Source organism: Pristiophorus japonicus, chromosome 20 (genome assembly GCF_044704955.1).
Source record: "Pristiophorus japonicus isolate sPriJap1 chromosome 20, sPriJap1.hap1, whole genome shotgun sequence".
Classification (NCBI taxonomy): domain Eukaryota; kingdom Metazoa; phylum Chordata; class Chondrichthyes; family Pristiophoridae; genus Pristiophorus; species Pristiophorus japonicus.
Genome location: NC_091996.1, coordinates 75,657,450 through 75,685,055, shown reverse-complemented (window position 1 = coordinate 75,685,055; position 27,606 = coordinate 75,657,450). Strand labels below are relative to the sequence as shown.

Sequence of the window (27,606 nt, the reverse complement as noted above, 5' to 3'; positions counted from 1 at the left end):
TTAGATACAGAGTAAAGCTCCCTCGACACTGTTCCATTAAACACTCCCAGGGCAGGTATAGCGTGGGTTAAATACAGAGTAACGCTCCCTCCACACTGTCCCATCAAACAGGTCCCTATCTGCACACATTATTATTTACACCAGACACATTTCCAGTTTGTGAATTAAAATCAAAGCCCTCAGGCCCTTTCCACTCTGCTCTCTCCAGATGTAATTATCTACACGACAGCAAGAAACAAACAGGAACCAGGGATTTCAGGAGAGAAAGGTTTCACCTGATGTTCCTGTCGGTGGATTCTCTGTAGTGGGAGAGGTCATTGTGAGTCCTACAGAAAGTAACAACTAATTAACACAAGGTGAAGAATTTGAGTAAAATAAACGAAAGACTCCTGAAAGATTTTTATAAGTCATAAAAAGCGAAATGGTGTAATAATGTCCTTCAGGGAGAGACCGGGCCTACACATGACTCCAGTTGCGCACTGATTCAAAATGCCCTCAGAGCAATTCATTAAAAAGGCTACAAGTGGTGCAGGCAGTGTGGAGGGGATCAGAGGCTGGATGGGTTTACTATAATTGTCACTGAGAAACAAAATGCTTGTGGAAGCTCGAATCATGTTACATCAGAACAGCCAAGGTAAATTAGGGTTCAAGTGGATCAGTCACGTGAGCGAGGAATAATCATTTGGGTTTGTCATAGACCTCCAGACCAGACACCTGAACATGACAAGTTACTATGGAAACAGTGTAGTAAAGATACTGAATCATGTGATTGTATAAAATATACAATTATATCGGAAGCAAGAACCCTGGCTCAATCTCATCCTCTCAATCCCAGGAATCACTGGAGAGTGATCAGGAGCAGGTACCCTGGCTGATTTCCCCTCTCTCTAACCCAGGGTCACTGGGCAGTGATCAGGAACAGGAACCCGAGCTGATCCCTCCAAACTGCCCCAACGAACACTCCACGGCACTCGACAGCACGGGTTAAATACAGATTAAAGTTCCCTTTGCACTATTCCAACAAACTCTGCTTGGACAGGAGTGCACAGTTTAGATCTTCTCTTCTCTAAGGCAAGACCCTCAGAGTCGAGGATGACTTGTTTCCACACTAAAAGGAGTTCTAAGGTGACTGATGAGAGCAATGCGGGATCTACAAACTGTCACAGGTGGGGCAGATGGTGGTTGGAGGGACGGGTGGGTCGGGTGCTTGATTTGTCGTACGCTCCTTCCGTTATTTGTACTTGGCTTCCGCGTGCTCCCGCCGAAGAGACTCGAAGTATTCAGTGCCTTCCCAGATGCTCCTCCTCCACTTTGAGCGGTCTTCTGCCAGGGATTCCCAAGAGTCACTGGGAATGTTGCATTTTTTCAAGAAGCTTTGAGGGTGTCCTTGAAGCTTTTCCCCTGCCCCCTGGGGCTCACCAACCGTGACGTGACTCGGAGTGGAATGCTTGTTTCGGGAGTTTAGCCTCGGGCATGCGGACAATGTGACCTGTCCACCGGAGCTGGTCGAATATGGTCAATGCCTCGATGCTGGGGATGTTGGCCTGAGAGGAAACACTGACGTTGGTGTGCCTATCCTGCCAATGAATTTGCAGGATTTTGCAGAGACAGCATTGGTGGTACTTCTCCAGTGCGTTGATGTGCATACTGTACATAGGCCAGCTCAAGGAACATGGTGGAGGTTACACCTTTTTCTGGAAAGGAAAACCAGTGGAAGAACGCCACCTTCATGGAGTTGGCTTCGCCGCCAAAGATGAACTGGTCAACCGCCTCAGACTTCCCCTGCGGGGTTAACGAACGCCTCATGACTATCCCGGAACCATTGCGCCACAGTCATCAGCGCGTACGCCCCAACACTCGATGCAACGGATGAGGCTAAAGAGGGTTTTTATTCCAAACTCGAGACAGCCCTGTCCCGCGTCCCCAAGGGCGACAAAGTGATCTTCCTACGTGACTTTAATGCCAGGATCGGCAAAGACACAACCCTCTGGGGAGGCGTGATTGGCAAAGAGGAGGTAGGGAAAGCCAACTCCAGTGGCACCCTATTCCTGACAAAATGTCGAGAGCACAAATTCCTCATCACCAACACCCTGTTCCACCAGAGGAACAAATACAAGGTATCGTGGCAACACCCTCGTTCCAAACACTGGCACCTGCTCGACTATGTTATCGTCCGAGCCAGGGATCGCAAGCTTGTGCGCATCACCCATGCCATGACAGGAGCTGACGACTGCTGGACGGACCATCGCCTAATCCGATCCATCATCGATATTAACATAGCCCCAAAGCAGAAGGGACAGCAGAAGCAATGCCGCAAAAAAGTTAATGCCAGGGCACTTAAAGACCCAGCTAAGAGAGCCCTATTCAGCCAGCGCCTCACAACTAATCTGGCATGCCTTGATGACCCTGAGATGCTCAATGCCCACAGCACTTAGTCTGTCCTCCAGGCCTCCATAACCAGTGCCTGTGAAGAGACACTTGGTTACTCAACCAGAAAACACCAGGACTGGTTTGATGAAAATGTTCAGGAAATCCAAGAACTAATAGATCGTATGTGCCGAGCATTTCTGAGCCTCAAGCAACAACCCAACTCGGGAGCTGCAAAGCAATGTTACAGATGGCTCAAGGCTGAGGTCCAACCAAAAACCCGGGACCTAAAGAACAGGTGGTGGATGGAGAAAGCACAGAAGATACAACAACTGGCCGTCAGCCACGATATTCGAGGATTCTTCATTGCAGTCAAGGCCAGCTACAGTCCAAACTCTCAAGGTCCCACCCGACTCCTGGCCAAGAACAGGGAAACACTCATCAAGGACACTGGAGCTGTCAGGGTCTGCTGGAAGCAACACTTTGAAGATCTCCTTAACTGACACTCTGCCTTTGACTTGAGTGTTCTCAACTCCATCCCGCAGCATGCGACCCGCCACCACCTCAGTGAAACCCCAACGCTGCACGAGATAGGCAAAGCCATAAAACAGCTCAAGAATAACAAGGTTACAGCTGAAGCGCTAAAGTATGGTGGAGAGGGGATCTCATAGAAACATACAAAATTCTGACGGGATTGGACAGATTAGATGCAGGTAGAATGTTCCCGATGTTGGGGAAGTCCAGAACCAGGGATCACAGTCTAAGGATAAGGGGTAAGCCATTTAGGACCGAGATTGGGGTGATCTTGGACCTGGCCTGGCTCGAAGGGCCAAATGGCCTACTCCTGCACCTATTTTCTATGTTTCTACGAGGCGCTGTTGGCACGGATACATGATCTCATCTCTCTGATTTGGAGGGAGAACATGCCAGGTGATCTCAGAGATGCAGTGATTGTGACCATTTTTAAAAAGGGGGACAAGTCTGACTGCGGCAACTAGAGGGGAATCTCCCAGCTATCAGCCACTGGGAAGGTTGTCGCTCGAGTTCTCCTCAACCGTCTTCTCCCTGAGGCCGAGGTGCTCCTCCCGGAATCACAGCGCGGATTTCGTCCCCTACGGGGCACAACGGACATGATCTTTGCAGCACCACAACTGCAAGAAAAATGCAGGGAGCAGCGCTAGCCCTTATACATGGCCTTTTTCCATATTACAAAGGCCTTTGACACTGTCAACCGTGAGGGCTTATGGAGCGTCCTCCTCCGTCTTGGATGCCCCCAAAAGTTTGTCAATATCCTTCGCCTGCCCCACGACAACATGCAGGCCGTGATCCTTACCAGCGGATCCGTTATAGACCCAATCCACGCCCAGACCGGGGTCAAACAGGGCTGTGTCATCGCTCCAACCCTCTTCTCAATCTTCCTTGCTGCCATACTCCACCTCACAGTCAACAAGCTCCCTGCTGGAGTGGAACTAAACGACAGAACCAGTGGGAAGCTGTTTAACCTACGCCGCCTCCAGGCCAGGTCCAAGATCACCCCAAACTCTGTCGTTGACCAGCAGTACACGGACGACGCCTGCGCCTGCGCACATTCTGAGGCTGAACTCCAGGATATAGTCGATGTATTCACCGAGGCATATGAAAGCATGGGCCTTACGCTTAACATCCGTAAGACAAAGGCTCCTCCACCAGCCTGTCCTCGCCGCACAGCACTGCCCCCCAGTCATCAAGTTCACAGTGTGGCCCTTGACAACGTGGACCACTTCCCATACTTCGGGAGCCTCTTATCAACAAAGGCAGACATTGATGCGGAGATTCAACATCGCCTCCAGTGCGCCAGTGCAGCCTTCGGCGCCAGTGTTCGAAGACCAGGCCCTCAAATCTACCATCAAGCTCATGGTTTACAAGGCTATAGTAATACTCGCCCTCCATATGGATCAAAAGCATGGACGATATACAGAAGACACATCAAGTCGCTGGAGATATATCACTAATGATATCTCTGCAAGATCCTGCAAATCCCCTTGGAGGACAGGCGCACCAATATCAGTGTCCTCACCCAGGCTAACATCCCCAGTATTGAAGCACTGACCACACTCGATCAGCTTCGCTGGGCAAGCCACATAGTTTGCATGCCAGACACCAGACTCCCTAACAATTGCTCTATGCAGAGCTCCTTCACGGCAAATGAGCCAAAGGTGGGCAGCGGAAACGTTACAAGGACACCCTCAAAGCCTCCCTGGTGAAGTGCAGGAATTGACATGTAGCCAGAACTAAGTTGTGAATCAGTATGGTTTGGGAAGGAGTGTGGGGAGAAGATGACACAACCAATAGCGGCAGTTGGCGAGAGGCGGGAGCAGCATCGGAGCGGCCTATAAAAGGACCAGCGGGTGTTCCACAGGCAGCGGCAGTTGGCGAGAGGCGGGAACAGCGTCGGAGCGGCCTATAAAAGGACCAGCGGTGTTCCACAGGCAGCGGCAGTTGGCGAGAAGTGGGAGCAGCGTCGGAGCGGCCTATAAAAGGCCCAGCGGGTGTTCCACAGGCAGCGGCAGTTGGCGAGAGGCGGGAGCAGCGTCGGAGCGGCCTATAAAAGGCCCAGCGGGTGTTCCACAGGCAGCGGCAGTTGGCGAGAGGCGGGAACAGCGTCGGAGCGGCCTATAAAAGGACCAGCGGTGTTCCACAGGCAGCGGCAGTTGGCGAGAGGCGGGAGCAGCGTCGGAGCGGCCTATAAAAGGCCCAGCGGGTGTTCCACAGGCAGCGGCAGTTGGCGAGAGGCGGGAACAGCGTCGGAGCGGCCTATAAAAGGACCAGCGGTGTTCCACAGGCAGCGGCAGTTGGCGAGAGGCGGGAGCAGCATCGGAGCGGCCTATAAAAGGCCCAGCGGGTGTTCCACAGGCAGCGGCAGTTGGCGAGAGGCGGGAGCAGCATCGGAGCGGCCTATAAAAGGCCCAGCGGGTGTTCCACAGGCAGCGGCAGTTGGCGAGAGGCGGGAGCAGCGTCGGAGCGGCCTATAAAAGGCCCAGCGGGTGTTCCACAGGCAGCGGCAGTTGGCGAGAAGTGGGAGCAGCGTCGGAGCGGCCTATAAAAGGCCCAGCGGGTGTTCCACAGGCAGCGGCAGTTGGCGAGAGGCGGGAGCAGCGTCGGAGCGGCCTATAAAAGGCCCAGCGGGTGTTCCACAGGCAGCGGCAGTTGGCGAGAGGCGGGAGCAGCGTCGGAGCGGCCTATAAAAGGCCCAGCGGGTGTTCCACAGGCAGCGGCAGTTGGCGAGAGGCGGGAGCAGCGTCGGAGCGGCCTATAAAAGGCCCAGCGGGTGTTCCACAGGCAGCGGCAGTTGGCGAGAGGCGGGAGCAGCGTCGGAGCGGCCTATAAAACGCGTACCGGTGCAGCTGCAGCGGGGAGAGAAGGCAAAAAAGTAGAAAGGAATCAAAAGGTGACGTCACAGCCAAGGGGGTAAGTGATTGGCTGGTGATTGGTGAGTAGCTTTTCTTTTTATTTTTTATATCAGTAAGTAAACTGTAACATTGTTGTGCCAATTTAAGTGTATCTAAGGGTTAAGGCATGGCAGGAGAGCTCGGTCACGTGTTATGCTCCTCCTGTACCATGTGGGAACTCAGGGACACTTCCGGTGTCCCTGACGACTACGTGTGTGGGAAGTGTATCCGCCTCCAGCTCCTGACGGACCGCGTTGCGGAATTGGAACTGAGGGTGGATTCACTCTGGAGCATCCACGATGCTGAGAATGACGTGAGTAGCTCGTGTAGCGAGTTGGTCTGACCACAGGAGAAGGGTCCACAGCCAGCTAGGGAATGGAAGACCAGCAGGAAGAGCAGTGCAAGGAAGGTAGGGCAGGGGTCCCCTGCGGTCATCCCCCTGCAAAACAGATACACTGCTTTGAGTGCTGTTGAGGGGGATGATTCAGCAGGGGAGGGCAGCAGCAGCCAAGTTCATGGCACCGTGGCTGGCTCTGTTGCACAGGAGGGCAGGAAAAAGAGTGGGAGAGTGATAGTGATAGGGGATTCAATCGTAAAGGGAATAGAGAGGCATTTCTGCGGCCGCAACCGAGACTCCAGGATGGTATGTTGCCTCTCTGGTGCAAGGGTCAAGGATGTCTCAGAGCAGGTGCAGGACATTCTAAAAAGGGAGGGAGAACAGCCAGTTGTCGTGGTGCACATTGGTACCAACGACATAGGTTAAAAAAAGGGATGAGGTCCTACGAGACGATTTTAAGGAGCTAGGAGCTAAATTAAAAAGTAGGACCTCAAAAGTAGTAATTTCGGGATTGCTACCAGTGCCACGTGCTAGTCAGAGTAGGAATCGCAGGATAGCACAGATGAATAAGTGGCTTGAGCAGTGGTGCAGCAGGGAGAGATTCAAATTCCTGGGGCATTGGAACAGGTTCTGGGGGAGGTGGAACCAGTACAAACCGGACGGTCTACACCTGGGCACCAATGTCCTAGGGGGAGTGTTTGCTAGTGCTGTTGGGGAGGAGTTAAACTAATATGGCAGGGGGATGGGAACCAATGCAGGGAGACAGAGGGAAACAAAAAGGAGACAAAAGCAAAAGACAGAAAGGAGATGAGTAAAAGTGGAGGGCAGAGAAACCCAAGGCAAGAAACAAAAAGGGCCACTGAATATAAAGGGGCTACAGGAGGGGTCAAAACTAAAAATCATGGTTTAAAAACTAGGATGAAAACACTCTACCTAAATGCACGCAGCATTCGAAATAAAGTAAATGAGTTGACGGCACAAATCATTACAAATGGGTATGATTTGGTGGCCATTACAGAAACATGGTTGTAGGGTGGCCAAGACTGGGAATTAAACATACAGGGGTATCTGACGATTCAGAAAGATAGACAAGAAGGGAAAGGAGGTGTTAATAAAGGATGATATCAGGGCAGTTGTGAGGGATGATATTGGCACCAATGAACAAAATGTTGAATCATTGTGGGTGGAGATTAGAGATAGTAAGGTGAAAAAGTCACTGGTCGGCGCAGTTTATAGGCCCCCAGATAATAACTTCACGGTGGGGCGGGCAATAATCAAGGGAATAATGGAGGCATGTGAAAAAGGAACGGCAGTAGTCATGGGGGATTTTAACCTACATATCGATTGGTCAAATCAAATCGCACGGGGTAGCCTGGAGGAGGAATTCATAGAATGCATACGGGATTGTTTCTTAGAACAGTATGTAACAGAACCTACAAGGGAGCAAGCCATCTTAGATCTGGTCCTGTGTAATGAGACAGGAAAAATAAACAATCTCCGAGTAAAAGATCCTCTCGGAATGAGTGATCACAGTATGGTTGAATTTGTAATACAGATTGAGGGTGAGGAAGTTGTGTCAGAAACGAGCGTACTATGCTTAAACAAAGGGGACTACAGTGGGATGAGGGCAGAATTGGCTAAAGTAGACTGGAAACAAAGACTAAACGGTGGCACAATTGAGGAACAGTGGAGGACTTTTAAGGAGCTCTTTCATAGTGCGCAACAAAAATATATTCCAGTGAAAAAGAAGGGCGGCAAGAGAAGGGATAACCAGCCGTGGATAACCAAGGAAATAAAGGAGAGTATCAAATCAAAGACCAATGCGTATAAGGTGGCCAAGGTTAGTGGGAAACTAGAGGATTGGGAAAATTTTAAGCAACAGCAAAGAATGACTAAAAAAGCAATAAAGAAAGGGAAGATAGATTACGAAGGTAAACTTGCGCAAAACATAAAAACAGATAGTAAAAGCTTTTACAGATATATAAAACGGAAAAGAGTGACGAAAATAAATGTTGGTCCCTTAGAAGATGAGAAGGGGGATTTAATAATGGGAAATGTGGAAATGGCTGAGACCTTAAACAATTATTTTGCTTCGGTCTTCACAGTGAAGACACAAAAACCATGCTAAAAATTGCAGGCCACAGGAATGTGGGAAGGGAGGACCTTGAGACAATCACTATTGCTAGGGGGGGTAGTGCTGGACAGGCTAATGGGACTCAAGGTCGACAAGTCCCCTGGTCCTGATGAAATGCATCCCAGGGTATTAAAAGAGATGGCAGAAGTTATAGCAGATGCATTCGTTATAATCTACCAAAATTCTCTGGACTCTGGGGAGGTACCAGCGGATTGGAAAGCAGCTAATGTAACGCCTCTGTTTAAAAAAGAGGGCAGACAAAAGGCAGGTAACGATAGGCCGGTTAGTTTAACATCTGTAGTGGGGAAAATACTTGAAGCTATCATTAAGGAAGAAATAGCGAGACATCTAGATAGGAATAGTGCAATCAAGCAGACGCAGCATGGATTCATGAAAGGGAAATCATGTTTAACTAACTTACTGGAATTCTTTGAGGATATAACGAGCATGGTGGATAGAGGTGTACCAATGGATGTGGTGTATTTAGATTTCCAAAAGGCATTCGATAAGGTGCCAACAAAAGGTTACTGCAGAAGATAGAGGTACGCGGCGTCAGAGGAAATGTATTAGCATGGATAGAGAATTGGCTGGCGAACAGAAAGCAGAGAGTTGGGATAAATGGGTCCTTTTCGGGTTGGAAATCGGTGGTTAGTGGTGTGCCACAGGGATCGGTGCTGGGACCACAACTGTTTACAATATACATAGATGACCTGGAAGAGGGAACAGAGTGTAGTGCAACAAAATTTGCAGATGACACTAAGATTAGTGGGAAAGCGGGTTGTGTCGAGGACTCAGAGAGGCTGCAAGGAGATTTGGATAGGTTAAGCGAATGGGCTAAGGTTTGGCAGATGGAATACAATGTCAGAAAGTGTGAGGTCATGCACCTTGGGAAAAAAAACAGTAAAAGGGAATATTATTTGAATGGGGAGAAATTACAACATGCTGCGGTGCAGAGGGACCTGGGGGTCCTTGTGCATGAAACTCTTTTGAGTTTATCTGTGAAAACATAAAACATTAAACGGTGCCACCCGACCTGGGTGACACTCCAGACATTTACTAGGCCCATTTTTTTTTCCCCTTTTTTGTGTTTTTTTTTTTGTGTTTTTTTTTGGGCACTAAAATCACAATTTTTCCCCAGTGCCCCCTATAAAAGGGAAGGGGACACTAAAAGCACCGGCAATTAAAACAAATTAACTTTAAAACGTAAAATCAAATTAAAATTTGGTTGCCGGGCGTGATGATGCACTCCAGTCCCTCCGGTGCCCACCTCTCGCGGAAGGCCGCGAGCGTACCGGTGGACACCGCGTGCTCCATCTCCAAGGACACCCTGGACCGGATGTAAGAGCGGAAGAGAGGCAGGCAGTCAGGTTGAACGACCCCCTCGACCGCCCGCTGCCTGGACCGGCTGATGGCACCCTTGGCCGTGCCCAGGAGCAGTCCTACGAGGAGGCCTTCGGACCTACCCGCTCCCCTCCGCACAGGGTGTCCTTGTGCATGAATCCCAAAAGGTTAGTTTGCAGGTGCAGCAGGTAATCAGAAAGGCAAATGGAATGTTGGCCTTCATTGCGAGAGGGATGGAGTACAAAAGCAGGGAGGTCCTGCTGCAACTATATAGGGTATTGGTAAGGCCGCAACTGGAGTACTGCGTGCAGTTTTGGTCACCTTACTTAAGGAAGGATATACTAGCTTTGGAAGGGGTACAGAGACGTTTCACTAGACTGATTCCGGAAATGAGGTGGTTACCTTATGATGATAGATTGAGTAGACTGGGTCTTTACTCATTGGAGTTCAGAAGGATGAGGGATGATCTTATAGAAACATTTAAAATCATGAAAGGGATAGACAAGATAGAGGCAGAGAGGTTGTTTCCACTGGTAGGGGAGACTAGAACTAGGGGGCACAGCCTCAAAATACAGGGGAGCCAATTTAAAACCGAGTTGAGAAGGAATTTCTTCTCCCAGAGGGTTGTGAATCTGTGGAATTCTCTGCCCAAGGAAGCAGTTGAGGCTGGCTCATTGAATGTGTTCAAGTCACAGATAGATAGATTTTTAAGCAATAAGGGAATTAAGGGTTACGGGGAGAGGGCGGGTAAATGGAGCTGAGTCCACGGCCAGATCAGCCATGATCTTATTGAATGGCGGAGCAGGCTCGAGGGGCTAGATGGCCTACTCCTGTTCCTAATTCTTATGTTCTTATGTTCTTATGAAAGGGCAAATTTCAGAAGTGGCAGTGTCCCCAAGAGTGATTTGCCTGATTGTTTAGAGGGACTTTTCTAACTGGATATGCAAGTTGAACTTCATTCAAAGAATGAGGAAGCTATAACCTAAAGGAAATAATTCAGCCTCCTTGTGCAATATTCCCTTCCTGCCCACTGCTAATCTTATCTGATGTGGCACAGCTTGATAGTGTAACCAAATTTTGTATTGCCCTTTCAGTTCTGTCATCATCTTCTCTCCACACCCCTTCCCAAACCATGCTGATTCACAACTTAATTCTGGCTGCACGTCAATTCCTTGGAGATGGTCATCGATTGCATTTCATCAGTTTGAATGTTAGCTGTTGCTTGTCAGCCCAAGCCTGGATGGTGTCCAGGTCTTGCTGTCGGCTGGCATAGGATGCTTGACAACATTCCAGAATTATCATAATTGTGATTGTTTTTCCTTAATGAAAAATAACTATTGGTGCTTGTTTGTGGGCAGACACAGGCCCGCATTCCTGTCCCACCACGCTGACATGTTGTATTGCTCCACCAATCCCTGGCCTACCAAGGCCCTGAGTAAATAACTGAGTAGAGGCCGGCTCATATGACAACAGGATTCTTCAGTAGTCATCTTCGAAAGGGAAGCATCTGTCACCAGCTATATTTGAGAAGGAAGTGTCTGCAGCAGAAATCTTTGGAGAAGATTTTGTTCCTCAAACCATCTTCATTTCAAGGACAGAGGCTTAGCCCACCTTTACCAGCTGGGACTATGGAGAGACCATTGACAGCACAAGTTATGTTGAAGGGGTATCACAAGAACTAAAACGAGTGGGTATAGTCGCAGAATAAGATGCCACCCATTCAAAACTGAGGTGAGGAGGAACTTCTTCTCTCAGGGGGTTGTAAATCTGTGGAATTCTCTACCCCAGAGAGCTGTGGTGGCTGGGTCATTGAATATATTTCAGGTGGAGATAGACAGATTTTTTAGCGATAAGGGAATAAATGGTTATGGGGAGCAGGCAGGGAAGTGGAGCCGAGTCCATGATCAGAACAGCCATGATTTGATTAAATGGCGGAGCAGGCTCGAGGGGCCAAGTGTCCTACTCCTGCTCCTATTTCTTATGTTCTTTTGTCTTCAAAGAATGAAAGAAGTGTACAAGAAGACTTGGATTTATACAGTGCCTTTCACGACCACCGGACGTATCAAAGAGCTTTACAGCCAATGAAGTACTTTTTGAAGTGTAGTCACTGGTGTAACATGGGAAAGGATCCAAGGACTTTAACTGCAGCACATCTTCCATCAACACCTTAAATTACCTGCAAGGGAAGTGCAAGGAACAGCACCAACCCTTGTACATGGCCTTCTTTGACCTCACAAAGGCATTTGACATTGTTAACCGTGAGGGACTATGGAGCATCCTCCTTCGTTTCGGCTGCTCCCAAAGGTTTGTCGCCATCCTCCGCCTGCACCACGATGGCATGCAAGCCGTGATCCTGACCAATGGATCCACCACAGACCCAATCAACGTCCAGACCGGGGTCAAGCAGGGCTGCGTCATCGCACCAACCCTCTTCTCGATCATCCTCGCCGCAATGCTCCACCTCACACTCAACAAGCTCCCCGCTGGAGTGGAACTAAACTATAGAACCAGTGGGAACCTGTTCAACCTTCGTCACCTCCAAGCCAGATCCAAGACTGTCCCATCCTCTGTCGTCGAACTAAATGTAGGGGGTGGTGGGTTTTTCAGCCTTTTCTGACCTTGACGGTTCGAATCGTCCCACTCCCGAGTTCTCGGGCTTGGAATTATTTAGGGGATATGATAGATGTAGACAGACAACTGTTTGGTGCAAGAACAAATATTTTATTTAGAAAATAGCACACCACACTAATTAACTTAATAGCATTTAACAAAATGTACAGAAAAAGGGGGAAAATGTATACGCAACAGGTACAGAGGTTATGCAGTGAAAAAAAACACCTCCCACCACTAGGCTCTGAAATTGCAGGGACTATGCTCACCAAAGGATTTCTCCACAGTTTAGACCAATTGCACACTGCTTTTTCTCAATCTTGTGGATTCATTGGCTGGTTGCGGTGTCTTCGGTATCAGCACTGGTCGACGTTTTGATGGTAAATAAAAAATGTTTTCCTTGAGTCAACGCTGGGTGATTGTTGGTTTTTCAGCGACTCCGAGGCTTCTCGTTAGGTTCTTCTTGTTGTGTTGCTGTAACCTCGTGAGGCAAGTTAGATGTTTTAAAGCCAGAGTCAAAGAGCCCAGAGTCCAAGTGCTTTTCCAGTGTTCTCGGGTACGTTTCTTCACAAGTGTATCCTCAGCCCAAAGGTTACCACACAAGCTACCAGCAAGGCCCCCAGTTATACCCGAGAGGCTGATTAAACTTTTGCGCCAAACTTGGGTGCACAATTGATTTTTAATGACTGCTTTTGTGCGATTTTGGCAGGCTGATCAACTCTAATGTAATCCCTTTGTGAGAATTTTGGTGGGCTGATTGAGCATTAGCATGATACAAGATTCCCAAAAGTGTTGATGGGGTTTTCGAATGGTGCTGTTAGAATGTAATCAGGTCTTGATACTGACCATTGTGTGTTTTGCTGATGCCAGGGTTTTTCTGTATAGCCGTTTTAAGAACTATTAAAATAGGTATGTATCTGGGTCTCTGGTAAGTGGGCTTTGGTTAGACTGCTAAGGTCACCCTGGGGTCTGCCTCCCAGGTGGGTTAGCAGCCCTATAAGGATCTCATTTCCCCATGCAGACCCAGCATACAATTTGAAATGTCCAAACTCAATCCAAAAGGGCCGAGTTTAGTCCAAAGGCACCTAATAGTGAGATATTTCTGTCCACATTTCTCCTCCAGAAGTCTAACACAGTTCCCTTTTAAATTCCAGACACATGTCCTTTGAGTAGGGGGTCCTAGAATTTTGTGAATCCTACATAAAGTACGTGGACAAGGCTTGCGAACATTCAGAGGCTGAACTCCCAAGTTATCAACACCTTCACCGAGGCATACGAAAGCACCGGCCTTACACGAAACATCCGTAAGACAAACGTCCCCCATCAACCTGACCCCACCACACAGCACTGCCTTCCAGTCATCAAGATCCATGGCTCAGCGTTGGACAATGTGGACCACTTTCCACACCTCGGGTGCCTGCTGTCAGCAAGGGCAGGCATCGACGACGAGGTTCAACACCGCCTCCAGTGTGCCAGTGCAGCCTTCGGCCGCCTGAGGAAGACAGTGTTCGAAGATCAGGCCCTCAAATTTGGCACCAAGCTCATGGTCGACAGGGCCGTAGTGATACCAGCCCTCCTGTATGGCTCACAGACATGGACCATATGCAATAGACACCTCAAATCACTGGAGAAATACCACCAGCTATGCTTCCGCAAGATCCTGCAATTCCCCTGGGAGGACAGACGCACCAACGTTAGTGTCCTCGATCAGGCCAACGTCCCCAGCATCGAAGCACTGACCACACTTGACCAGCTTCGTTGGGCAGACCACATTGTTCGCATGCCTGACACAAGACTCCCAAAGCAAACGCTCTACTCGGAACTCCTACACAGCAAGTGAGCCCCAGCTGGGCAAAGGAAACGTTTCAAGAACACCCTCAAAGCCTCCTTGATAAAGGCAACAACCCCACCGACACCTGGAGTTCCTGGCCAAAGACAGGGTCTAAAGTGGAGGATCAGCATCCGTGGGGGGGGGGGGGTGCTGAGCACCTCGAGTCTCGTCGCCAAGAACATGCAGAAAATAAGCACAGGCAGCAGAAGGAGCGTACGGCAAACCAGACTCTTTCCTCCAACCACTGTCTGTCGCACCTGCGACAGAGACTGTAATTTCTGTATTGGACTGTACATTCACCTGAGAACTCACTGAGTGGAAGCAAGTCTTCCTCGATTTTTAAAGATTGCCTATGATGAAATAGACAATCATCTTTTGGTCTCATCCTGAGGAGATCACATCTGCAAATATTGAATGTAAATGATTCTCATAAATTATTCGCTGTGACACTCCTGCGGGCCAAATTACCCTCATCATCATCGGCAGTCCCTCGAACAAGGATGACTTGCTTCCACATGAGTTCACTGATGTTTCAATGAAGGACTCGATGTTCCAGTCTTGAACTCCAATTCAGGGGGTGGAAGATGCCTGTGCGTGGATTTTTTTCATGTGTGGCGACCGTTCCACATCAGCCACCACACGGGCTTGACAGAGCTGGACCTTTATCCAATGGCAAGACTTATCCAGGACGACTGGAAACCTGCTCTGCTGCACGGACCTAGCGCATACACATATCGCAGTGTGGGCAGGCCAGTGCTGCCCCTGGGCCCTCGGCTCTTCTGGGCCCCGTACCCTCATTCGCCGTACCTCCACCACGATTTCTCTCCGCTCCTCCGCTACAAAAACTCTTGCTGCACCTCCGTCATGATCTCCTGCCGCACCTCCGCACCAAACATTTGCAGAACCTCCGCCATGATCACCCAACAAATCTCAGCCACGATCCCTCATCGCTCCTCCGCCTCGATAACTCATTGCAAGTCCGCCATGGCCTTCCCTCTCCTCTGCTGTACCAGGGCCCACCGATGTACATGCCCACGCTCCTCAAGGCGACCTGGGTCCTGATGACGTCACTCAGTCGCACACCTCAAAGCCCTTGCACATTTGTGTCAGCTCACGCTGGAATCTTCAGTGGCATCCGCCAGCTCTTTTTATAGCCCCGACCTGCAGAGATGTTCTCACACAGGTCAGGGTGGCCCACGATGGTGAAGGGCCCACTGCTCCAGCTCTATTTATAGCCCCGACCTGCCGAGATGTTCTCACACAGATCGGGGTGGCCCACGATGGTGAAGGGCCTGCCGCTCCAGCTCTTTTTGAAGCCCTGACAGGTCGGGGTGGCCTACTGTATATAGAACATACAGTGCAGGTCTCAGTAAGGAGAATTACATTACTTTGTCAAAAGGCTGTAAAACACCAATAATCGCGACTGCAGGACGTGCTGCGCCTAAACCTTTGGCTGTAAATTTATGCCCATTCAAAACTGGCACCAATACAGGAAACTAGCATTCTCTGGTCTTTTGCATGAGACACAGAGCTATGTTAATAAGTTAAGTGGAGTTCCGGCGGATATAATTTGGGAATAGCACAAATGATTCAGGAAATTTGTGCGGAACCAGGTTTCGGCACAAAACCAGCGTAAATCAGTTAAGCATAAATTCCTCGGAAAAAGCAGCATTCTATCAATGTAGCTACATAAAAATGTTCCAGGAGATTCTAGGCTTATGTGCTTTTAAAGGGTAGGTTTCCTGGACACAGAGTCTATCCATTACTAAAGGTTAAAGATCTTCACTGAATCAACTTTGCCTTTCAAGACTGGAACCATACTTGGAAAGAGCTGACAGAAATTGGGCTAGATTTAAACATTATTCCAGGACAATGAACCCAGCCTGAGGTCAAAAGATGTCTAGCAGAATTACAAATTAAGCTTACATGAATAGTCAATATTCCTTTATAGGCACAGAGGGAATACTTAAGGAATTGTTCTCTGATTCAGGAAGATTTGGATTCCTATTTTCCAGGTAAAGAAAATCGTGCACAACAAGCTCCCACAAACAACAATGAACTAAGTGATCAGATAATCTGCCCTAGGTGTTGGCCAGGACACCAGGAGAACCCCCCCTGCTCCTCTTTGAACAGTGCCGTGGGATCCCCCACATCTACCCGAGAGGGCAGACGGGCCTCAGTTCGATGTCCCATCCGAAGATGACACCTCCAGCACTGCCTCAGTACTGCACTGAAGTGTCAGCCGAGATTACGTGCTCAAGTCTCTGTAGTGGGATTTGAACCCATAATCTTCTGACTCAAAACCAAGAGTTCTACCAACTGAGCCACAGCTGACACCAGCATAGAGGTGAAGATCCTACTCTGATGTAATGTAAAGGAAAAAAGTGAGTTTACCAAAGTGTTATCAGAAATTAATGATAACGTTTTATTTCAACTCTACACAGAAAAATACAGGCCTCAGTTGTACACTAAGAGTAACAGGAATCAGTACACCTACTCTTATTCCCTTTGAGGAAATCAAGTAAAAACTTGTGCGCCACTTGACTGATCTCCACATACGAATATATCGATGAAGAAGTATCGTGTTAAGAATGCCACAAACAACAACAATTGGCATTTACATTGCACTTTTAACGTAAAAATGTCCAAAAGTGCTTCAGAAATGGAAAAAGTTAGAGCAATATACACTGAGCCACAGAGGGAGAGAGGGGAATGAAAAACCTGGTCAAACAGATGGGTTTTGAGAAGGATTTTAAAGAAGGTGAGAGAGGTGTGGAGGTGCAAGTGTTTAGGAAGGGATTTCCAGAGAGAGACGTCAAGGCAACTGAAAGGTGGGGCAAAGGGAGGGGATGCACAAAAGGCCAAAGTGGGAAAACTGAAGGGTGCAGGAGGAGATAATAAGGCTGTAGGTCATTGCAGAGATAGAGTGGGCGAGGCCATGGAGAGATTTGAAGACAAAGATAATAAATGTAATACATTGATAGGACAGGTAGCCAGTGAAGGTTAGCAAAGCGAGATAGACAAGAATGATTACATTTTGGAGAAGACTGTTTGGAGGATGCAGCATCAGAAGTCAGCGAGAAGGCCATTGGAACGATGGAGTCTAAAAGTGACTAAACCTCAGATAAGGGCTTCAGTCGCAGAGGAGCTAATAGGTGGCAGAGATGGAAATAAGCAGTCTTGGTATTGGATAGCATGTGGGGTTTGATGTCCAGCTCTGGCTCTAACAGGATGGCAACATTTTGCATCGTCAGGTTCAGCCTGAGTCAGTAACAAGGGAGCAAGGTTTACTGCAAGGACTTAATGTCAGGCAGGTAGAGGTGATCAAAGGGTTAAAAAAGAGGTGGTCGAGAGAAACTGATGTTTTATGACAAATTCACAAGTCATAAAACATCAGTTTTCTAAAACCATGCAAGACACTTAAACCAAGGAGAAAGAAAGACTTGCATTTATATAGCGCCTTTCATGACCATCGGACATCTCAAAGCGCTTTACAGCCAATAAAGTACTTTTTGGAGTGTAGTCACTGTTGTAGTGTGGAAAGATAAAAGAATTGCTTCAATCACTAAAGAAAATGAGTCTGGCTGTGAGGGTTTATGACCTGCTGCTTTCGTACTTGGCCATTCCTTGGGACAACGGTCCAGGAGCTACAACCCAATATGGCGTTCAAGTTTTGCTGGTATTTCTTAGTAAATTCCCCTTTGGGAACATGTTTTATCATAGAGGGCTCCAACACTTTAGGCCTGTTTCCACTTAAACACTCACAACCCAATTCTCCATCAGAGAGAACTTCATTTGTCTTATCTGAGCTGAACTGAACCCAGATGTTGCTGGTCAGACATTTTCAGCTACTTTTCAGAGTACAGCTTTAGGTAAATAACTATAAAGTGGCTTAATGACTGTGGTCAATTGTCTCAAAAAGTAATGCCTTAATGTGATATATGGACACAAAATATTGACAGCTATGAATAATGACAGTTCTGCCCAAAATGTTCAGTTTGCATGAAAGTTCCTGGGCAACACTGAAGTACATTTTCAACAAATATGCTGCAGCAGGAAGAATGGATGGATGTGAAGGCCGTAAAACTGGGCAATTAAAACAAATATCGTAATTGTATTTTGTACTTTTCTATTCACAAGTAAACTTTTGATCGGGGTTGCAGATAGCTGACAGCCAAACATCTGTGACAGCCCATTAATACCACTTCACTCTCAAGTTGTAATGCTGGTGCTACCAGGCCTCAGGCTTCTTGCTTCGAGACTATTAAAATATGTTCACAATATATATGCAGATTGGCAAATTCTTCCAGATTTTTATTGAGCTTGATTATTAAGCCGAGAATTCTATGGATTTTGCTGGCCAAGAATATCAAACTATTGCTTCTGGTGACATTCCATGTGACACGCAAAATAAACACGATCTATTGGGGGATGCAAATTTTGGATATTGGTTTTGCATCTTATTCATTTATCTAGAATTCTACAGAAACTAATGCCAAAAGGAGAAAAATCCAGTTGTTACAAATTTATCGCAAACACTTCAATCACTGTTTCTTTTACAAGATTCAAACATTTATTTCTAGAGCCTCCGTTTAACGGATGTCGCTGGTCTGTCTTGCAGTGCTTTTAAAGCATTCCATTTGCACATTGACATGAATGCAATCAAATCAAGTTTCTATTCCAAAAACACACTGACCCAAACATAATTGCCAACAGTTGCCACAGGCAGACGGACAAATGGCAGCCTTCCGTCAACTGTCATCATCCGAGCCGTTGGAAGCGCAGCAAATGAGCGGAGCTGCGACCAATCAGAGCGCTGCGGCTGAGGGCGGGGTTGGGCGGGGTGAGCGCCGGGGGGAGGGGCCAGCCCGCCTCACGCGCCCAGGGCAACAGAGCGTGAGCCGTTTGAAACAGGTGCCACAGCAGGCTCAATGCAAAGGCAGAGACAGCCCGCGCGCCCGCCCGCCTGCACACTGGGACCTCACTGCCTGGGACACCGCGTGCGCATGGCCCGCCCGCCCGCCACCACGCACCTCACTCAGTTTATTGTTCGCGAGGAAAGTCAGCTCAGATAATTTGTTTTAAGAACATCATAGACAGTCACCGGAATCGAGGGAGACTTGTTTCCACTCCTCAAGTGAGTTCTTAGGTGGCTGAACAGTCCAATACGAGAACCACAGTCTCTGTCACAGGTGGGGCAGATAGTTGTTGAGAGAAGGAGTGGATGGGACAGGTTCGCCACACGCTCTTTCCACTGTCTACGCTTGTTTTCTGCATGCTCTCGGCGACGATACTCGAGGAGCTCAGTGTCCTCCCGGATGCACTTCCTCCACTTAGGGCATTCTTTGGCAAGGGACTTCCAGGCACCAGTAGGGATGTTGCACTTTATCAGGGATGCTTTGAGGGTGTCCTTGTAACACCTTTGGCTCGTTTGCCGTGAAGAAGTTCCAAGTAGAGCACTTGCTTTGGGAGTCTCGTGTCTGGCATGTAAATTATGTGGCCTGCCCAGCGGAGCTGATCAAGTGTGGTCAGTGCTTCAATGCTGGTGGCCTGGTTGAGGAAGCTAATGTTGGTGCGTCTGTCCTCCCAGGGGATTTGTAGGATCTTGCGGAGACATCGTTGGTGGTATTTCTCCAACGACTTGAGGTGTCTATTGTGCATGGTCCATGTTTCTGAACCATACAGGAGGGCGGGTTTTACTACAGCCCTGTAGACCATGAGCTTGGTAACAGTTTTGAGGGCCTGGTCTTCAAATACTCATGTCCTCAGGCGGCATTGGTGCACTGGAGGCGGTGTTGGATCTCGTCATCAATGCCTGCGCTTGTTGATAGGAGGCTCCCGAGAAAAGGGAAGTGGTTCACGTTGTCCAGGGCCGTGCCATGGATCTTGATTACTGCGGCCTCTATATGTGCGCAGACACAGGGGTCGTCCACGTACTGTAGCTCGACGACAGATGTTGGGGTGGTCTTGGACCTGGCCAGGAGATGGCGAAGGTTGAACAGATTCCCACTGGTCCTGTAGTTTAGTTCCATTCCAGCGGGGAGATTGTTGACTGTGAGGTGGAGCATGGCAGCCAGGAAGATTGAGAAGGTTGGGTGGATGACACAGCCCTGCTTGACCCCGGTTCGGATGTGGATTGGGTCTGTGATGGATCCATTGGTAAGGATCACGTTAACAGCAGCAAGAACAGCAGAATCCAATCTCTGCAGTCACTTGTGAACTTGCCGGTGTCTCAGTAAGGAGGATGACTGAGTGAATCCCTTCCCACACAGCAAGCAGATGAACGGCCTTTCCCCGGAGTGAACTCGCTGGTGTGTCAGCAGGTTGGATGGATCAGTAAATCCCTTTCCACACACAGAGCAGGTGAACGGCCATTCACCAGTGTGAACATGTTGGTGTGCTAGCAGGTGGGATGTCTGAATGAATCCCTTCCCACACACGGAGCAGATGAACGGCCTCTCCCCAGTGTGAACTCGCTGATGAATCAGCAGGTTGGACGAATCAGCGAATCCTTTCCCACACACAGAGCAGATGAACGGTCTCTCCCCAGTGTGCATGCGTTGGTGTTTCAGCAGAGCATTTGTGCTTTTATAGCTTTTCTCACAGTCATAACATTTAAAAGGTCTGTTATCAGAGTGAACTCGCTGGTGTGTCAGCAGGTGGGATGTCTGAGTGAATCCTTTCCCACACACTGAGCAGGTGAACGGTCTCTCCCCGTTGTGAACTCGCTGGTGTGTCAGACGGTCAGATAAATCAGTGAATCCCTTCCCACACTCGGTGCACGTGAATGGCCTTTCCCCAGTGTGAACTCGCTGGTGTCTCAACAGGTGTGATGATCGGGTGAATCCCTTCCCACACATGGAGCAGGTGAATGGCCTCTCCCCATTGTGAATGCGATGGTGTTTCAGGAGGTGCTGTTTACTTTTAAAGCTCTTCTCACAGTCAGAACATTCAAAAGGTCGGTTATCAGTATGAACAAGTTGGTGTGTGAGAAGGTAGGATGAACAAGTGAATCCCTTCCCACACACAGAGCAGGTGAACGGCCTCTCCCCGGTGTGAGTGCGCTGGTGTGTCAGTAAATCCTTTTTACTTTTAAAGCTCTTCTCACAGTCAGAACATTGAAAAGGTTTGTTATCAGAGTGCACAATTTGATGTGTCAGAAGGTGGGATGATTGAGTGAATCCCGTCCCACACACGGAGCAGGTGAACGGCCTCTCTCCAGTGTGAGTGCGTTGGTGTGTCAGCAGATCCTTCGTGCTTTTAAAGTTCTTGTCACAGTCAGAACATTTAAAAGGTCTCTTATCAGAGTGAACTTGCTGGTGTGTCCTGAGGTTTGATAAAGCATTAAATCCCTTCCCACATTCAATGCAGGTGAATGGCCTCTCTCCAGTATGAACTCGCTGATGTGTATAGAGGCTGGATGACTGAGTGAATCCCTTCCCACACACGGAACAAGTGAACGGTCTCTCCCCGGTGTGACTGCGTCGATGAGTTTCCAGCTCAGACGGGTAACTGCATCCCTTCCCACAGTCCTCACATTTCCACGGTTTCTCCATTGTGGGGGTGTCCCTTGTGTCTCTCCAGGTTGGATGATCAGTTGAAGCCTGGTCCATACAAACCACACGTGTACGGTTTCTCCCCGCTGTGAATGGTGCAATGGTTTTTCAGGCTGTGTAACAGGTTAAAGCTCTTTCCAGTCAGTGCACTGGAATAGTCTCACTCGGGTGTGTGTGTCTCGGGGCTTTTCCAGTCACACTGATGTTTGAAATGTTTTGCCACAGACAGAAGAGACAAACATTTGTCCTTCCACATTGAAAGGCGGCTGATATTTAGGCCCTGATGAATAGAGTGAGTGAGATGAGGATGTGATGTTGGGTTTGAGTTTGCGGCCTGTAAATGCTGCCCTTCTCACAGCCTGGAACAGCACTTTACAAAAGCCCTGACTGTGAGTCCAGGATAGAAATTCACAACATTCTCTCCTCCTGGTTCCTGGCCCAGGGAAAGGCTGCGCATGCGCCCTGCTGCCCCAGCAAGATGGCGGCCGTTCCCCGGCCTATCACCGGGAGAAAGCCCCGCAGCTGCCCCTCCGCCGAGGGCCCCGCTCGCAGCATCGGCCGGAGCCGGAGCTTGGTGTTTGGGGCCTGAGGCACACAGCGGCTCTTTAGAAAGCCTCCCCGCCGCTCCAGAAGCTTCTCTCCGCCCTCTGTCTCAGCTTACCTCACTGATCCTCACACTCCGATTGGTTGGAGGACCAACCGCCCGCTAGGTCCTCCAGTCCCGCCCCCTCTATTTCTATTGGTCTGGAGCTGCCGTCACTCCCACGGGCAGTGTGAACGGAGCATGCGCGGCTAGTGGGCGGGACAGGAGGCAGAACGACGACAGCGGGTGAGAAATGGGCGGAGGCTGCGGGCTTCACACATACCGAGTGCGGCCCAGGCCCCACAGCAAACTCCGGATTATCCGCCTCCTCGTAACGAGCGCCAGGTTAAGGCCCAAACTCAGGGACAGTCCGACCGCCAGGGAGCGTCTGTCAATGGGGAGCGGTCAGGGAGCGTCTGTCAGTGGGGACCGGTTAGGGAGCGTCCATCAATGGGGATCGGTGAGGTAACGTCTGTCACTAGGGACTGCCCCGGGAGCGTCTGTCAGTAGGGGCTGCTCAGGGAGCGTCTGTCAATAGGGACGGGTCAGGAGTGCCAGTCATGAAGCGTCTGTCAGTGGGGACCGGTCAGGGAGCGTCTGTCAATGGGGACCGGTCAGGGAGTGTTTGTAAATACAGTTAACATTATCCACTCCCGACGATCCGGCCCGAAGCTGGCCGATTTTCGGTTAATCTTTGTAGGAGCAGCTCAAAGATCTGAATCTGCGGAAATGAGGATGAGATTATGCTAAACGTGAATTGCAAAAGAAAATAGACCAAGGTCCATCTTGCACCATCCGCACTATGGGCCCAAGTTTCCACATGATTTGCGCCTGATTTTTAGGAGCAACTGGTGGAGAACGGATTATCTTAGAAATCGCACTTCTCCACATTTTTCTTTCTGCAGTTCTAGGCAGGTAGAACAGTTCCACTTTGGAACAGAATTTTTTTTTCAAAAGGGGGCGTGTCCGGCCACTGACGCCTGATTTGAAAGTTTCCACAGTGAAAACATACTCCAAACTAACTTAGAATGGAGCAAGTGAAGATTTTTGTAGAACTGAAAAAACCTGTTCTACACATTAAAAAATGAGGCGCAGGTTACAAGTAGGGCGTCCAGAACGGGGTGGGGGGAAGGGAAGTCATTAAATTCTATAATAAATCCTTATTTATACTTCTACAAATATTATACAAATAAATCCAATCTGAATAAACATTTATCAGCAAAGAAAAGATTAAATAAACCATCTTTCTACCTGTGTGAAAGTGCTTCAGCCATCGTTCGTTCCCGAGGGGGGGGGAGCTGTTCCGTTCGTTCCCGCGGCGGGGGGAGCCGTTCCGTTTGTTCCCGCGGCGGGGGGAGCCGTTCCGTTTGTTCCCGCGGAGGGGGGAGCCGTTCCATTCGTTCCCGACGGCGGGCGGGGGTGGGGAGGGAAACGGCTGCCTCAACTTTCTGAGGCTTCCTGCACCTTCTCACTGCTGCAAGAAGCCTCAGTGCTGATCATGGAAGGGCAATGTGCTTTTATTAAAAAATGTTCAAAAATTAAACAGCTACAAAGAGCTACAAAAATGGCCGAGTGCCAATGTTTCCTTCACATTGCGCGTGCGCGAATGCTCCAACGCGCACGCGCAGCGTTGCCGGCAGGAAAAAAACTAATTTAAATGGTACTCGCCCCCTCCCACTTACAAAATCGGCGCGAGAGTAGGCTCCGCCCCCCTGGGCGCTGCGCCAGGCAGACAAGGAGCTGCAGGGCGCTCGAGAATAGCGCGGTTTTTTTTAGGCGCCGTTTTAGGAGCGAAAAACGGGCGCCCAGCTCGGAGGGGCGCCCGTTTTTTATCATGTGGAAACTTGGGCCCGATGAAACAATGAAGTTTTTGGCTAATGATGACAAACGATCTCTATCAATTAGTCCACAAGAGACCAATGCACCGTTGTATTGCTCTGTTTTACATTTTAATGGCAATTACCAGATGTTTCTCCCGGTGTGAGCTTGGGTTGTGGACTGTAAAATCTCTTTGTCTATTGTGGAGAAGGGGGAGGTGTCGATAGAGGTCGCTGGTCTGCAAGGTACGGTCTATGTGTCAGTGAGATCGGACATTTATTGTGTCATAGTTCAGTGAGACCCCATCACTTACTGAGTGAGTGAGTGAGTATGTATAACTGTAACTCAAAGCCGCAGCTTGTTGGAACAGACCTGGGGAGAAGGGAGCTCCGAACTAACCCCTGGACTTTCTGTTCTCCACATTTGGGCAACGATGTCACTGCCTGCTCAAAGCTGCTAATAAAACCATTAAAGATCATTTGTTGTGAGCTGGATTATTTGGTATCAGAAACTGCTATAATATGAGTCAACGAGTGGCACTGACCTACAGTCAGAGTCAGCACTTTGAGGAGAGGAAGAGAGAAAATCTGGAGAGGGGAAAAGAAATAGTGAGAGACTTGGCGATGAATCTCTCACAACGAGCAGAGAGTGGGAGGAGCGTGTCAGATGGGAGATTTACAGCTTTGGGGAACAAAAGGGGAAAGAATTGTCCATAGAAAGTACAATTGTCTGATCTGAATATCTTGTACTTACAGTGATAACTTTTGTAAACTCCTTTCACAGGTTATTAGGAGGATTTGCAGATGGGAAGCTCGAACCAAACATCTCATCAATATCTTACACAATTACTTAACTCGTATATGATCGGCCTCTGATTATGGAAGGAGAAATGTTTGTCTGTTCTGTCTGTGGCAAAAGATTTAATTCATCATTGAGGCTGGAAAAGCACCGAGACACACACACCCGTGTGTTCCAGTGCGCTGACTGTGGAAAGAGCTTTAATCAGTTAAGACAGCCTGAAAAAACATTGCATCATTCACAGCGGGGAGAAACCGTACACGTGTTCTGTGTGTGGACGAGGCTTCAACCGATCATCCAACCTGTTGAGACACAAGGACATCCACAGCAGGGAGAAATTGTATAAATGTGGGGACTGTGGGAAGGGAGTCAGTTCTCCATCAGAACTGGAATCTCATCGACGCAGTCACACTGGAGAGAGGCCATTTACCTGCTCCGTGTGTGGGAAGGGATTAACGACATCATCCAGCCTGTTGGGACACCGACGAGTTCATACTGGAGAGAGGCCATTTACCTGCTCCGTATGTGGGAAGGGATTCAGTCTGGCTTCCACTCTACTGAAACACCAGCGAGTTCACAGCAGCGAGAGGCCATTCACCTGCTCCATGTGTGGGAAGGGATTCAGTCTGTCAGCAAACCTTCTCATACACGAGCGATTTCACACTGGGGAGAGGCCATTCATTTGCTCAACGTGTGGGAAGGGATTCACTACTTCATCCAACCTTCTGACACACCAACGTGTTCACAGTGATAACAGACCGTTTAAATGTTCTGATTGTGAGAAGGGCTTTAAAAGCAAACAGGAACTGGTGACACACCAACGCATTCACACCGGAGAGAAGCCATTCACCTGCTCTGAGTGTGGGAAGAGATTTACGACATTATCCCCACTTCTAATACACCAGCGAGCTCATACAGGAGAGAGGCCGTTCACCTGCTCCATGTGTGGGAAGGGATTCACTCGTTCATCCAACCTGCGGAAACACCAGCGGCTTCACACATGATTTCAGGGGTTGGATTTCGCTGTTAATCACATCCAACAACAAGAACTTACATTTATATAGTGCCTTTAACATCGGATAATATCCTCGGGCACTGCACAGGAGCATTATATAACAGAATTTGACACCTAGCCACATAAGGGTCTAGACATTCCATATTTACCGGTAACGCCCATATCTCAGTGGTATTCTGCCGGTAAACGCTGAGCATGTTTTTAGTTCCGTCGGAATCCCACTAAGAACCAAAGCTGCTAGTTTCAGTAATATTTGGCCGGCGGTAGAGGTAAGTATTGGGCGACGGTGGTTTTTTTGCCCGTGTAAAGCTGGCGTCTGGGAAAAGGGCCCTTCTGCGCATGCGCAATTTTATTTTTCCTCAGAAATAATTTTTCCCGCAATTCGGGGTCAGGAATCACCCGCGCATGCGCAGAAGGAGGAGGGAGAGAGAGAGGAAGGGAGGAGATTGTAGAGATTTGTCAGTGAGCAGCAGAGCTACTTTAACACTTTCAAACTGTAATTATTGATTTCCAGGCATCGTTTTTGAATTTATTTTGAATTGTATACTTTGTATACTTAATTTGTATACTTTGCAAAATTTTTGAACATTTTCAAAGCCAAATAATGGAGAGAGAAGGAGAGGTAGAAAGAGAGGAAGGGGGAAGGAAGAGGCCAAAAAGATTCTCGTGGGAAGCCCCTGAGGCCTTGGTCCATGAGGTGGAGGCGAGATGGGGGGTCAATTGACCCGGGGTGGACGTGCAAACCACTGATTCCATCATTGTCACGTGGCAATCGATGGAATCGTCATATGGCAATGCACCCCAAGGTGTCATACCACCGATGGTGACAATACCCGAGAGGCGGGAGGAATTAATTGCTTCCGACTCTGAAGCTGGGTTTTCAGAACCCCATGCTTGTCCAGAACCCCCACACATGCGCTGCCATTGTCGCCCCCCTTACAGCAGCAGCGCTCGAGGTGCTCTACTGCACAACGCCGTGATCCCAATCCGGGTAGGGGCAGGAGTAACGGTAGGGACAATGGGAAGGAGCAATCGGGTAAGGTGGAGGGGGGTAAATGGGGTGGGAATGGTGGGCGCAGGTAGAATTGGTGCCGGGTGGGGCGTTGTTTGTAGTTACTGTGAATATTTGGGTGTTTCTAAGAGAAATAATTTTATTTATCACATTGTAGTGGAAAAATAATTCGTTACTATTTTATTTTAACTCTTACAAACTTCTTCAAAATTTATAAAAATATTTTATTCAACTGAATCATTCTTGTGCAGTTTCTCACTCATTGTTACAAAATGAGGGTAACAATTATTATAAGAGTTGCATACATTGGCCAGGCAAGGGTGAAACGTAACTCTCACTGTTCAAACAAAGCATTCATTTATGAGCTGCTGACATAGCAGTTTTGCAGTGGCGAAAGCACCACGAGTCTTCCCCTGTGGTGTTAGGGGGGATGATGGCATGGGTTCATCACCAGGCTCCTCGTCCTCCGCTTCCTCCTCTCCTGAGTTGGTTCTAAAGTCCCCTGTGGCAATTCCTGTCCCCTCATGATGGCTAAGTTGTGCAACATGCAACTCAGCACCGTGAACTCAGCAACCTGCTCAGGGTGGTAATGCAGGCTGCCTCCAGAATGGTCCAGGCATCAGAAGCGCTACTTCAGCACTCCAATTGTCTTTGAAGATATTGTGTGAGGGTATATGGCTGTTATTGTAGAAATGCTCGGCATCTGTCTGAGGCTAACGGAGGGTGTCAAGAGCCAGTTGGCGAGGCCGTATCCTTTGTCCCCCAGCATCCAGCAG

At 48.8% G+C, this 27,606-nt stretch overlaps 1 protein-coding gene and 1 pseudogene across 1 annotated transcript; one reads left to right on the top strand and one right to left on the bottom strand.

Moving 5' to 3' along the window:
* LOC139232776 (zinc finger protein 271-like) overlaps positions 1 to 27,048 on the top strand; it is a 60,233-nt pseudogene extending 33,185 nt beyond the window's left edge.
* On the bottom strand, positions 16,477 to 21,635 carry LOC139232590 (zinc finger protein 229-like). Its single transcript, XM_070863016.1, has one exon. It carries the CDS (start codon positions 21,602 to 21,604, stop codon positions 20,258 to 20,260), a length of 1,347 nt encoding a protein of 448 aa, XP_070719117.1. The 5' UTR covers positions 21,605 to 21,635; the 3' UTR covers positions 16,477 to 20,257.
* Positions 27,049 to 27,606: the final 558 nt, after the last annotated feature.